General features: G+C 40.6%; 1 protein-coding gene across 1 annotated transcript in view; it reads left to right on the top strand.

Annotated features, from left to right (window-relative positions):
- Positions 1 to 4,402, top strand: part of MNMIP1 (manchette microtubule inner protein 1) — a 159,328-nt gene extending 154,926 nt beyond the window's left edge. Inside the window, exon 18 of the mRNA XM_089678986.1 lies at positions 520 to 4,402. Coding sequence (XP_089535112.1) covers positions 520 to 558 — 39 coding nt within the window. The 3' untranslated portion in view covers positions 559 to 4,402. The remainder of the gene's footprint in view (positions 1 to 519) is intronic.
- The last annotated feature ends 10,150 nt before the right edge of the window (positions 4,403 to 14,552 follow it).

Genomic DNA, 14,552 nt, shown 5'->3' with positions numbered 1-14,552 from the left:
GTGCCACATCATTAAGCCCCATACACACGATAAGAATATCAGACGAATGATCATCTGTTTTATTTTTTTGCATGCTAGTCTCATATCAATAATGAAAAGGTTACTAAAGTCATGAAAATTCTTGTACGACAGAATAAAAATTCGGAAGTGATGTCATGTATTGTAATGTATTTGTATTGTATTTTCTAATGAAAACTGTGCTGATTAAACAAAAATTCTACGATCTGGTATCATATGAAAACATTTTTGTGCTTGTCCCTTCAAATAATTTTAGACGAAAGCTGTTTACTAACAATCAGATTATCAAACGATCACTTCAAAAGCAGTATTTTTTGTCTGATTTTCTGATCCTGTGTACTAGGCTTTAGTGTCAGTTGTGAATGGAATAGTACCTCAAGGGCCGGATAGAGGAAAGCAAAGGGCCACATCCAGCACCAGAGCCCCAGTTTGGAGACTAGTGGACTAAGGTATCAAAGCATGCCCTTTATATGATATAACTAATGTCTTTTTTTTTTGCAGATGGAGGTTGAAAACCTGAAGAAAATATCATCATCCTAACTGAATTTTATGACTGGTCCCACAAAATGATCTGATGACATGAGCCACTGGTGACAGGTCTTTACAACAACTTCTGTACGCTTCATTCAGAAGAAAGACACTATTTGACGTATTGAGATCAGATCATGTGAAACCTCAGAAACTAAGAAATAATAGCACTGCCTTCGTTTGTTTACCACATCTAAGTTTAGTATTTTTGATTTAATTGTTTCTGTGTATTTCTTGAAGTCACATGTCAATAATAGCCCATGTTTGGTTCTTGGGCTGTCTCCATGTACCATCAGATTTTGGGAAGATGCAGAATACAAATTACACTTTAAAATGTTGGTCCAGACTCCAGAGCAAGACAGTACCAAGCCCAAGATAAACAACTGTGCACAGTCAAAATATGCTCTACTTTCCCCTGATGTAAATTAATTGTTCACGTTTTCTTCCAAGTTTTGTTAAAGTGATTTTATTTGTGTGGTTAGTATTGCCATTGCACTTAAAGCGGAATTAAATTCAAAAACTTACAATTTCTTAGAAAAAAAAGCCTAAAAAAGAAAATCTATTTTCACCTGGTAAAAATAAGTAAGTCTGTTGTTTTTTAAACATTTTTTAAATTTACAGGGATCAATAAAACATTTAACACTGGCCGGGGAGCTTACAATGATCACCTTTTATTTACTCATGTAAAACCTTTATTCCTAGAAAACTAAACACTGCTGTAACTGAATATAAAATGTGAGCTGGAGTTTGGCTTCAATTTGTTAGTATATCTGAAACTGCTAGTACATTTAACATTCCCTTCCATCCAAGACCGACAATACTGCTGTCTGCTATGCTCTCTGTGCTCATTTATCCAGAGTGGGGGCACTCTAATACAGGAGGTGTATTACTGGCCAGATCACCAGGTGAGGGTGAAAGCCTAAAAAAACCCCGAATGCAGTCACCACATATAGTGATTGGCAAGTTGCAATATATTAAATTTTTGCTTTTGGGTTTAATACCGCTTTAAACAGCGTGTTAGACAACAATTATAGTGTATGCACATTACATATCTAAAGTATAACGTGGAAAATTGCATTTTCAGGAGAAAATATGTCAAGAACTTTTGTATGTTTTGGTATTGTAAAGCTAAATGGAATCTTCATTTTAATGCATTTGTTGCACATGACTTGTCACATAATGTTCAGTGCTATATAAATGTTCTGCAGGGGTTTGGTTAAGTCTTCAAGATGTTTTTTATAAATGTAGCACTCCCCCCCCTCAGGAGTCGCTGAGTTTTGGGTCCCCCTAAATCTCTGCACCGCCAGACAACATGCATTTTTTTTATCACACTTTGCACACTGGAGTCAGTAAACAGTCCTTCAGCTTGGTTTTGTGATTTTATTAAGGGGTTTAGATTATAGGTGCCTCGAAGATCCAACTTTGTGAAGATTCGGGCAGGGTGTACAAAATGCCAAAGGAAACTGCAAACTTGAATTCAAACTCCTTAGCAACTTTGTACAGATGTTGACAAAATAGTTTCTCCTTTAAGAATATTCTAGCTCTCTGGTGTACCTCTTCAGACCCCAGATTAATCCTCATCTTCACCCAGCTGCACTGAGGGTATTCTCCGGCAAGGGAGCTCAGAAACTGCCAATTTAGCACAGCAGCCCTGGATGAGAAGCTAGGTGGATTCTCCACCTGACTGCCCTCTCCCCCTATCTAGCCCAGGGGGTGTAAGAGTACTCACACTCCCGATAGCTTAATAGGTTGGTGGCTGCCTTCAGGCCTTTCGCTAGGCTGGCTCCTTCCCTGTTTTTCAGGATGTCCTCCCTTGCAGATGGTGGTACAGTGGAGATCTTCTTCTCCTGCACCTGTCTGTAGGTAGGCCCCTTCCCTGGGCCCCCTCCCAGGCTTCACACTCCAGTCTCTCTTGCCATCTTCCACCTGACACTGCCCCTGCTGCACAGGCTGTGTGATACATAAGGGTTGCCTTGGTCACCATACCCAGCCTCCAGCCAGGGATTAGCTAAGGTCCCTCAAATATGCAGATCCGAGCTTCCTCCCTTCCTCCATCCCTCCTCCAAAAAGCTCTCTTCTGGAGAGGCGGGATGGCTCCAAAAGCTCTGACCCTCAGAACCTCCCTACCCTATCCTGAGGTAACCTCTCTACCGCACTCCCAGGTTGTCTCATCCCAGGCTGCTACTGAGCCTCTGCCTAAAAAAATAAAACAAAAAACTGTTATCTGGCTAACCTGGAGGGTGTTACATAAAGTTAGCCAACCCATCCCAATACATACTTCTGAGCATGCTCCTGCTTAGAACCACTGCTTGACAGTTTAAGTCCCAATCTAATGAGAAGGAGACAGTCAGACTGTCTAAAGCTTGAATAATAGTAACATATACTGAATGAGTTTCTTAGTCTAACATCAAACTGCCAAACACTTTTTTTGTTTTGGATAAAACATGAGCAGCTTAGAATGTTTGTCAGTTTTTTATTACGGTCTGCATCCCCATTTGGGTAAAATTTCCTTCCTTCCTGTCTACTTAACAGAAAAAATGTGAAGGCAAATATATGCATTTCCTGGCTATTTGACAGGTGTCAGACAGAACAGGAAGGCAGTGGAATCCCCCTCCCCCTTCCCAAAGGGCACTCCGTTACCAGTCAGAAGTACCTTGAACTGTTCTGTCTCTATAAATTCAAATCAGATTGGTTGTTATGGGTCACTGTATTTTGCATATCATCACTAATCTCTGTACTTGCCTTACAGACTAAAGATGTACTGTATATATACTGTATGTTTTTTGCTTACATTTCCAGTTCAAAAACATAAAAAAATTAATGCTGATAGGCAAAACTTTTTTTCTCCATTTTGGATAGAGTAAGGGAGGTTTATAACCCCTGCCATTTTGTTTGCCATCTGTGTCCCATTGTGGAAATTTACTTTCACTTTCTGTCCCATAGCTAAACAGGAAATGAGTAGAAATTCTTGTTAATTAAGGGAATCCCTTGGGACATCCCAGATCACCAAAACCAGTGTTTCCAATGGAAGATTTCCATTTCTGGGGACAACCCAAAATGTGGGATTTTCTTGTGCTTTCACTTTCAATGATAATGGTAAACATGATGAATAGAGGGGGTGGATCTCCTTAACATGGGAACAGACAGCAATAAAAACCTAATAGATATTCTCATCCATGTCTACTCTATCCAAAACATAAAAATACTTTGCCTATAGTTACACTTTAATCTAACTTTTTCTAATGCAAATCCTATTTTTTTATGCATGTACTCCAGAAAAAAATAATACATTGCTTTATCTTCTCTGGCTTCCTTTGCTATGATGTCATCAGGTTGTGATTACTGTCTTGCTCTTGGATACAGCACATGTCTATTATCTTTATCTACCTGTGTTGTCTTACTCTCTATGGGAAAATCTAATTTCCCCCTTGCCCCTCTCATTGCTGTGGCCTGCCCAGTGCTGAGCAATGTTTACATCTTACAGTGTTCCCATCTACCTTGATCTACCATCTTACAGTGTTCCCATAACATTGAAATGTTATTCATACACTGAGTCATAAAAAATGATGGTCATGGCCAGCCTATGGTTGGGTTCAGAGTATGTACACTGTTCCTGAAGATACAAACCTGTTTAATGAAACATTTATAAATTATGTTTTTAAGGTTTTTTTGTAGTATCAATATTTCTGCTGCTATAGCTAAGTAAACCTTTAATGGCTAAATTATGGTAACATAAGACTGCAGGCAATTGCAAGTGTGCCATGAAAAAAAAATGTTTTTGTTTAAATTGAGTATTGGACCTTTCACAGTGTAAAATGTGCAATATTTTCAATAAATGTACATTTATTTATTTAGATTCAGTGGTTAAGTGTTTCTGTATGTTTCAACAGTATTTCAAAGCTAAATGGAAGCTTATGTTAATGTATTTGTTGAAGTTTGTCACCTACTATTTTGAATATGAAAAACCAAGACAAGTCCTATCTGCACTTCTCCGGAGATGCAAAGGAAAACTTAACCGTAAAGGGATAGTTCACCTTTACCAAATTCAGATAAGGGGTGTCTGTAGATAAAAACAAACTGTGGAGCTCTGACTAAAGTTGAATAATGTCCTTGCTATAGGTGTAGGCCATTTACATACTTCCCGAAGCCTGACTGGAAAACTCCCAGGGTGTTGCTAGGTGAGGCCTAGTCATTACTGCTCACCCCTTCCATCACAGGAGTGAGCTCTTAGATGCTGAGCTCAGAGTTACTGCATCAGGGGAGAGAGAGCATGGGAGGGGCTTTGATTAAGAGAAAAAGTTCACTCCTGTGATGGTGGAGGTGAGCAGCAATGACTAGGCCTCACTTAGCAATGTCCTAGCAACGTCCTGGGAGTATTCCAGTCAGGCTTCATGGGGTATGTAAATGGCCTAAACCTATAGCAAGAGTATTATTCAACTTCAGTCAGGGACACACAGTTTGTTTTTATCCACAGACTCTTATCTGCATAGGCAGGTTTCTAGTAACACTTTTAAGTATATCTAAACTCACGAACAAGTCTATCAGTGCCTATATGTGCTGGCTGTATTCATTCTTTTTTATCTTGTTTTTTTTTACCTGGGTATCCTGCCAGAGAATGCAGCTGCTCCTCTCCTGTCAGTTAAATAAAGATTTTTTTTTACTTTCTGAAAGTCTTTATTTTATTACCTGAGGCACAACCCCAAAATTAACTGCTTGGAAAGTGGCTGATCAGGCAATGAGAGGTGAAGGTAGGAGATAACCCTCACTCCCAATACTGTGGAACTAGCAAATGGTACTATATGGGAGCAAATTATATAATAGTGCTTTTAACTTTTAGTTAAAAAGCCTGATAGAAACAAGTGAGACTATTAAAGGTATATCACAAATAGAAAGGACCAGGTATGATACACCACTATAAACTACCACTATAAACTACACTGCTCAAAAAAATTAAAGGAACACTTTGAAAACACATCAGATCTCAATAGGGAAAAATCTCATGCTGGATATCTATACTGATATGGACTGGGTAATGTGTTAGGAACGTACGGATGTCCCATCGTTTAATGGAAATGAAAATTATCAACCTACAGAGGACTGAATTCAAAGACACCCCAAAAATCAAAGTGAAAAAAAATGCAGCAGGCTAGTTCATTTTACTGAAATGTAACCATTTCAATACCGGGCACTTTTACCCCCTTCCTGTCCAGGCCATTTTTCAGGTTTCAGCGCTCTCACACTTTGAATGACAATTGCGCGGTCATACAACATTGTACCCAAACTAAAATTTTATCATTTTCTTCACACAACTAGAACTTTCTTTTGGTGGTATTTAATCACCGCTGGGGTTTTTATTTTTTGCTAAATTAACAAAAAAAAACAAACATTTTGAAAAAAAAACACGTTTTTCTTTGTTTCTGTTATAAAAGTTTGCAAATAAATAATTGTTCTTCATAAATTTAGGCCAAGATGTATTCTGCTACATGTCTTTGGTGAAGATAACCCAAATTAGGATGTATTTTTTAGTTTGTAGGAAAGTAATAGAGACCACAAACTATGGTATAGATCTGAATATTGATCAATCCTGAAGTATTGACAGCCAATCTAATTTCTTGAGGTCCAAGAATGTCAGAATAGTACAGATATCCCCCAAATGACCCCTTTTTGCAGAGTAGACAGTCCGACGTACTTCATAAGAGACATGGCGAGTTTTTTGAAGTTGTATTTTTTTTGTCATTTTTTTTACATACTGTCACCAGTGCAGTACAGCGTCATCATATAACTGGCATTGCGGTGATCAAGGACACTGACTGGTGACAGTATGAAAAAAAAATATATATCATTTTTTTTTTTAAATTATTTTAAATTTTTTATTACATTTTTTTTCTTTTTTTTAAGCTTTCTTTTTCATATTTCACTATGACCAAAGTAGTACTATGTTACTATAGTAATAATTAGTAAGAATTACTTTGCTATAAGCAAGCATTTATCTGATTGACATCCATTCATTCAGGGGTTTTTTTTTTTTTGGTGCTTAGCTGTGATTTGGCCATGGCTAATCACATGACACAGCTGGGCTGGGATTGGCCCAGCTTGTGCATGTGATCGCTGTGACCATTCACAGCTAGACACTAGTATACAATGGATGGCATGAATGATGCCATCCATTGTATACAACTGTCATGTGACCTGCTGTGATTGGTCATAGCAGGTCACATGGTACCGGCAACGGGGCCAGTACTCAGATCTGTCATTGGCCGTGTAGAGGTACACGGCCGGTGACAGATCGCGCTGCTGCACGGCTCTGCAGGCGCACAAACTGCGTAGGATTTTGCCGGCCATCAAACGGCCATTGGCCGGGCGGCTAATGGTTAATTGCAGCAACTCAAAATGGTACTCAGTAGTTTGTATGGCCCCCATGTGCTTGTATGCATGCCTGACAATGTCGGGGCATGCTCCTAATGAGACAACAGATGGTGTCTTGGGGTATTTCCTCCCAGATCAGGACCCAATGCATCACTGTGCTCCTGGACAGTCTGAGGTGCAACCTGATGGTGTTGGATGGACTGAAACATGATATCCCAGAGGTGTTCTATTGGATTTAGATCAGGCGAGCGTGTGGGCTATTCAATGGTATCAATGCCTTCATCCTCCAGGAACTGCCTCCATAATCTCGCCACATGAGGCCAGGCATTTTCGTGCACCAGGAGGAACCCAAGACCCACTGCACCAGTGTAGGGTCTGACAATGGGTCTAAGGATTTCATCCCAATACCTAATGGCAGTCAGGGTGCCATTGTCTAGCCTGTAAAGTTCTCTACATCCCTCCATGGATATGCCTCCCCAGACCATCACTGACCCACCACCAAAACGGTCATGCTGAATGATGTTACAGGCAGAGTAACGTTCTCCACGACTTCTCCAGACCCTTTCATGTCTGTCATATGTGCTTAGGGTGAACCTGCTCTCATCTGTGAAAAGCACAGGGTGCCAGTGGCAGACCTGCCAATTCTGGTGTTCAATGGCAAATGCCAATCGAGCTTTAAGGTGCCAAGTAGTGAGTACAAGGCCCACTAGAGGACGTCGGGCCCTCAGGTCACCCTCATGAAGTCTGTTTCTGATTGTTTGGTCAGTGACATTCACACCAGTGGTCTGCTGGAGGTCATTTTGTAGAGCTCTGGCAGTGCTCATCCTGTTCCTCCTTGCACAAAGGAATAGATAGAGGTCCTGCTGATGGGTTAAGGACCTTCTACGGCCCTGTCCAGCTCTCCTAGAGTAACTGCCTGTCTTCTAGAATCTCATCCATGCTCTTAAGACTGTGCTGGGAGACACAGCAAACCTTCTGGCAATGGCACGTATTGATGTGCCATCCTGGAGGAGTTGCACTGCCTGTGAAACCTCTGTAGGGTCCAGGTATCGCCTCATGCTACCAGTAGTGACCCTAGCCAAATGCAAAACTAGTGAAAAACAGTCAGAAAAGATGAGTAGGAAAAAATAATGTCAGTGGTCTCCACCTGTAAAACCATTCCTGTTTTGGGGGTCATCTCATTGTTGCCCATCTAGTGCACCTGTTGTTAATTTCATTAACACCAAAGCAGCTGAAACTGATTAACAACCCCCTCTGCTACTTAACTGACCAGATCAATATCACAGGAGTTTATTTGACTTGATGCTAAACTCTGATTAAAAAGTGTTCCTTTAATTTTTTTGAGCAGCGTATGTGCTGTGCTTACTTGTAGCATGGGGACACCTACTGAAAGCTTTTAATGTTGCAGTCCTTTTTCAATCAAAGGGTTGCACGTTATTAAACTTGTACATTTACTGGCACTAAAGTTTACTGGCAATAAAGTTAGAAATAACTGAACAAGACTCTTAGATTATTTTTTAAGTTAAAGGTTGCCTCGTGTTTTTACATTCAAAAAATCTTGTAATATGAGTCATTATTGTGAAAAAACTCTTTGCCACCATCAAATTATTTACAAAAAATGTAATAGTAAGAAACATGATTTATTTCTGAAGTATAATGAAAACGTTTAAGCAGATATCAGAGTCTTCTATCGTCACATCTATGCAGGTTGCGGTTGATGTGGTTTTTTTGGCATGTTTTATGGTGCGTTTTTTAACACATTTTTGATGCATTTGCAGTTTTTTGGCTAGTAGGAAAGTATGTGAGTTCTGTACATGTAGTGCGACTTTGATGCAACTTTTGCAACCTTGCTCTCTGTGGCACTTAAGTAGCATTAAAATCGCATCGAAGTAGGAACCTTTATGTGTTCAAAGTCGCATGTTAGAGTTAAGGGCTAGGGTTAGATGTTAGCATTAAATGTTAGAGTTAAGAAATAGGGTTAGTGTTAAGGGCTAGGGTTGGAGTTAAATATTAGGGTGAGGGTTAGCGGTAGTCATTAGTGTTAAGGTTAGTGGTCATCGTTACCCTAACAATTACCGCTAACCCTAACATTTAATCCCTAGACCTTAGCCCTACTCACATGGAAGAAAAATATATTTGAAATATATTTAAAAAATATTCTTCCCAAATATATTGACATATATTTGAAATACTAATTTTGGCCATTTTCAATATATTTCAAAATATATTTCAATAATACACTGCATGTTGAAATGTGTTTTTATAACAAGATATATGAAGAATATTTTCAAAAATACATTTCAAATATACTGTATGTCTTTAAAAATACAAATCAAATTTTTTGGAATGCATTTACAAATATATGTAAAAATATATGTTAAAATGACTTGTTTATATGTTAAAAAAAATCTGAAGAGTATATTTAAAAAAAATATTTTTCATATATTTTGTAATAAAAATGCATTCTAATATGCAGTATATATATATATATATATATATATATATATATATACCGTATTTTTTGCTCCATAAGACGCACCTGACCATAAGACGCACCTAGGTTTTAGAGGCAGAAAACAGGAAAAAAAAAATTCTGAACTAATGGACTGCAGACATAATAGAGGAGATGACCAAAGACTGCGGACAGTACAGGGATGACCAGTGACTGTGGACAGTGTACAGGGATGACCAGTGATTGTGGACAGTACAGGGATGACCAGAGACAGCGGACAGTACAGGGATGACCAGTGATTGCGGACAGTACAGGGATGACCAGAGACTGCGGACAGTACAGGGATGACCAGAGACTGCGGACACAGTACAGGGATGACCAGTGATTGCGGACAGTACATGAGATGACCAGAGACTGCGGACAGTACAGGGATGACCAGAGACTGCGGACGGTACAGGAGATGACCAGAGACTGCGGACAGTACAGGGATGGCCAGAGACTGCGCACAGTACAGGGATGACCAGTGATTGCGGACAGTACAGGGATGACCAGAGACTGCGGACAGTACAGGGATGACCAGTGATTGCGGACAGTACAGGGATGACCAGAGACTGCGGACAGTACAGGGATGACCAGAGACTGTGGACAGTACAGGAGATGACTGCTGACCTTTGGGGAGGGAGGGGGAGCGGGTACCTGAATTTGACAGGTACCCGCTCTTACTTCTGCAAAGTTTTTCTTTGATCTTACCTGTTCCTCTATCCAGCTGCGCGCTGTCTACCCGGCTTCTGTAGTGTGGGCGCTTGGCGGACAGCCCGATGCCCAGTGCGCATGCGCGAGAAGTGCTGCGCTTTGTGATTGGTCCGGCGGCTTCTGGGATCTGTCATGTGTCCCAGGTACCGCCTTACCATGCGCACTTGGGACCCGGCTGTCACGCACACTACAGAAGCCGGGAAGACAGCGCGGCGCTGGATAGAGGAACAGGTAAGGTCCCACTGCAGAGCTGAGCGGCTGGCCCGGTATTCTGACACGGCGGCGGTGAAAATACCGGACCGGCCGCTCTATATTCGCTCCATAAGACGCACTGACATTTTCCCCCCTTTTTTGGGGGGGAAAAAAGTGCGTCTTATGGAGCGAAAAATACGGTATATATATGTATACATACTGCATGTTGAAATGCATTTTTATTATATATATATATATATATTTATTTATATATTTTTTTAAATATATTGAGTATGGTATGGGTAACTCTAACATTTAACCCTAGCCCTTGACCCTAACTCTAGCCATTAATCCTAACCCTAACTTTAGGTTCCTGCACTACTTTGATGCAACTTTGTTGCTGCTGGAGTTGCAGAAAGTGTAAAGTTTCAAGGTCTCATCAAAGTCGCACTACATGAACATACTTTGCTATTAGCCAAAAAAATGTGACTTTGGACACATAGAGGTTCTTGCACTGCTGGTCCATTAAAGTCTATTGCATGGAAAACACAATTTGTTGCAGAAAAGAAAGTCCCTGACCCTTTCCAAAAAATCCACTGGCTCAAAATGTACAGATGTGAACTAGATCTATAGGAAACCAAGTTAAATAGACTGCAGTGTGTTTCAGCAAAATGCATTCAAAAATTCATGGGTGTGAACCAAGGGTAAATCAGTGGTCCTCAAGCTGCAGCCCATGGACCAGATACTGCTCTTTGCCTTTAACCAGCTGTGTTAGGAGGGCCTTCTCCAACTGGTCTCTAGTTTATACGTTATACTTATATCCTCGTTAAATGTCCTCAAAAAAATTAGATCTTTAGAGAGGCTTTATGTAGAATTAATACACAAAAAATGATTGGTTAAACCTGAATTTTTTTTTTTTCACAGTATGTAAGTAGCTTTTATTAGGCTGTATTTTCACAGGGAGACAACGTGTAGTCTGTAAATCAACATTAGAGCATATTATCACATTATTATTTATCAGAAATAAGCTAGCAAAATACCGTACTGACTTTTTACACTGTCTTTAAGCATTTTTACTAGGCCACATTTTGAAAAGGAGACACACTAGGCAACTGCTTTAAAACTCTTGTTTGTGTTGTCTTAATGTTAATTATTATTTCCAGTACTTTCATGGGGTTCCAAAAGTGAGACTTCAAACTCCTTTGAAACTTCAGTGTTCACTTTTGCCATTATGGTATCAGTAGCCTCCATGTTGTCAGAAGAGACCAGGGATGCAGTTGAGGTCAAAAGTTGTTTTGCAGCTGTTTACATTTCAATAGTTTTTATTGAAGTTTTAGTAACAAGACATTTTAGGTAAATATGGTTCAGTTAGAACTGAAAGTTTTTTTACCACTGCTTTTCCTTTATATTGGCATGCGAAATGTAAAAAATGCAAAAACTAAAAATTGGATGAAAGGTTTAGTGCAGTAAAATGCTTCCAAATCAGGGACAGTTGAGAGCTATGGGATGTGTGAGCAGAAGTGACAATTCCAAAAAACCCTACTACATATAATGTAAACTGAAATGCAAAAAAGGTATACCTCTACATACCTGAAATGTATGTAAGATATAAATGGAAATTAGGCCTTTTCTGCTTGATATGAATTAAAGATCTGAAGTGGTTTTCTTTCTTGTTAAGTTAGTCACAGCATTAGAACCATAGGTGTGAGCAACCTATAGCATTAGGGTGTGCACCCCAAAGCTCAAATACACCTGCGTACGTGTAAATAAATGAAAACAAAATTTTTAAATGTGTTAAAACATGTACGGTCAGTAGGGCAGCGGAAGGGTCAGTATGGCAGAGGTTGGTGTCAGTAGCACAGTGGATGGTGTCAGTCAGTACAGCAGTGGACAGCAGGGAAAATCTGCTCCACACAGGGTGATTAGGGTGTGCCCAGGCACATCCACCACACCCTGTGCGCATGCCTATGATTAGAACTAAAAAGTCTTTATAACAACTTGCAAATTGCAGCAACTCCTATTTTGCAATTGGTGCCTTTACCACTCTAATGCCCAATTAATTGCACCTGTCAATCTACACAACAGTTTTTCTCATGTTTTGCTTGGGTTTTGGGGGGCTGACATTTCTTTTCGGAGATAATAAAAGAGAAATATGGTCAAAGATTTTTTGGTCATACTTCTCCTGTGGGTCACAGGGGTGCACTTGCGTTTACTTTCCTATGACCCAGAAAGCAGGCTTTTGCTTGCTATCAGCTGATGGGGCAAAGCGGCTCCAGGCTCTAGAAGGATGCCAATAATATTGTCAGGTTCCACTCGGCTGGCTGATTGATAGCTGTACTTGCCCCCCTCCCCTTTTTCAGTACTCCACTGAGTGCAGGAGAGGCAGAGCAGAGAACAGTGACTGACAGTCACTGCTCTTCACTCCGAGCACACTGAGAGGTGGTCATGTGATTGCCCAGTTCTCAGTCTTAGATCTGATGTGTGATAGCTGCAGCATTGCTATTTTAATAACAGCTGTTTTAACCACTTGCTGACCACACTATAACCGAATGACGGCTACAGCGCGGGTGTCCAGTTCATGACGCCCTCCCAGAATTCCCCCCCCCCCTCCGTGCCCGCTGGGACGCGCTCTATGATCACTGTATCCATTGGACACAACTGATCACAGATCACGGTAAAGGACCAGTCACATCGACCCTTTACCGTGTGATCAGCTGTGCCCAATCACAGCTGATCACGATGTAAACACGGGTGGTGGTTATCGGCACCATTTTCCTCATGCTGCCACAGTGTGAGCAGAGGAGAGCTAGTAACCAGCAACTGTGAAACGGGACATTTACACTGATAATCAGGGCACTGATTATTCCTCATTATCAGTGCAGCCCCCACAACGTTCATCAGTGCTGCCAGTCAGTGTCCAGTGTTGCCAGTCAGTGTCTATTAGTGCTGCCAGTCGGTGTCCATCAGTGCTGCCAGTCAGTGTTCATCAGTGCTGCCAGACAGTGTCCAACAGTGCTGAGAGTCAGCGCCCATCAGTGCCGCATATCAGTGCAGCCTTATCAGTGCCTCTTCGTCAGTGCCCATCAGTGCACCCTATCAGTGCAGCCTCATCAGTGCACATCAGTGAAGGAGAAAAATTACCTGTTTGCAAAATTTTATAACAGAAACTAAGAAAACATTTTTTTTTTTCAAAATTTTATATATTTTTTTGTTTGTTTACCAACAAATAAAAAACCCAGTGGTAAATAAATACCACCAAAAGAAAGCTCTATTTGTCTAAAAAAAATGCTAAAAATTTTGTTTGGGAACAGTGTTGCATGACCACGCAATAGTCATTCAAAGTAGGCATGTGGTTAAAAAAAGAAACCTAAATGGCAAAAGCCTGAGATCCATGAAGACAGGGTGCTCCAATTTTTAAATGTTTGTGATTCCAAAATATAGTGACAGGCCTTATTTCCACACTGATTTTACCTCTACAAAATCTTCCATTAATTTACTAAAGGGAAATAGGCTGTTCGCATTTCTTTTAGCTTAGTAAAAGAAGTGAAGCACTGCTGACTTCAATTGTGTGCAAGAAAAAATGCTGTTTTTTTAATTTTCCTGTGATTAGGTATTCTTTGCAAAGTAAATTATCACTGTGATGGGAGTGACTTTGGGTGGGAGGCCCATGGAACCCAGCTCACTTTAGAGAGGTCGGGAGACCCCTGTCTCAGCTCGCCATATCCCTATTATGTGTAAGTCACCCTGTGCCTGTTAGGGGTACAGGGTGATCTGTCCTAATATTGGGGTGGGGGGTTGTTGATTGTTTAATGTCATGTGGTTGCATCCCATTGTTCTATTGTGTGTCTTGCTTGGGAGCAAACTATTATGGGATGTATGTGTTTATGTTTATTAGCTTAGTGGGGGGTGTCTCCAGCAGCCTTCCCTCTTGATGAGACTGTCTGCTGTTATGAAGTTTGAATACCTGTGTGTCTCTTGTTGCTAAGTGTAGATTGCCCCGTAGTGTCATTATGCAGGGAGGGGGGAGTGCCCCCTGAGTGTATAAAAATCCAGTTTGAGTTTCAAATAAAGAGTTCAATGTTCAGACAGACTGGTGTCGTCTAGTCTTGTTAGGTCGGCTGTGGTGTCTGTGGTCAGTGTTCAGACGGGGGAAGCGGTATTATAACGGAAGTACCCAAGTGCAGTCTGGGTCGGTTCCGTTACAATCACCACATTCATATTGCTTAGGAAAAATTCTCTTACA

This window comes from Staurois parvus, unplaced genomic scaffold, assembly GCF_062004578.1.
Source record: "Staurois parvus isolate SC_StPar_1 unplaced genomic scaffold, SC_StPar_1.0 ptg000214l, whole genome shotgun sequence".
In the NCBI taxonomy this organism is placed as follows: domain Eukaryota; kingdom Metazoa; phylum Chordata; class Amphibia; order Anura; family Ranidae; genus Staurois; species Staurois parvus.
Note: the sequence above shows the minus strand (reverse complement) of the source record. Positions and strands in the feature narration are given on the sequence as shown.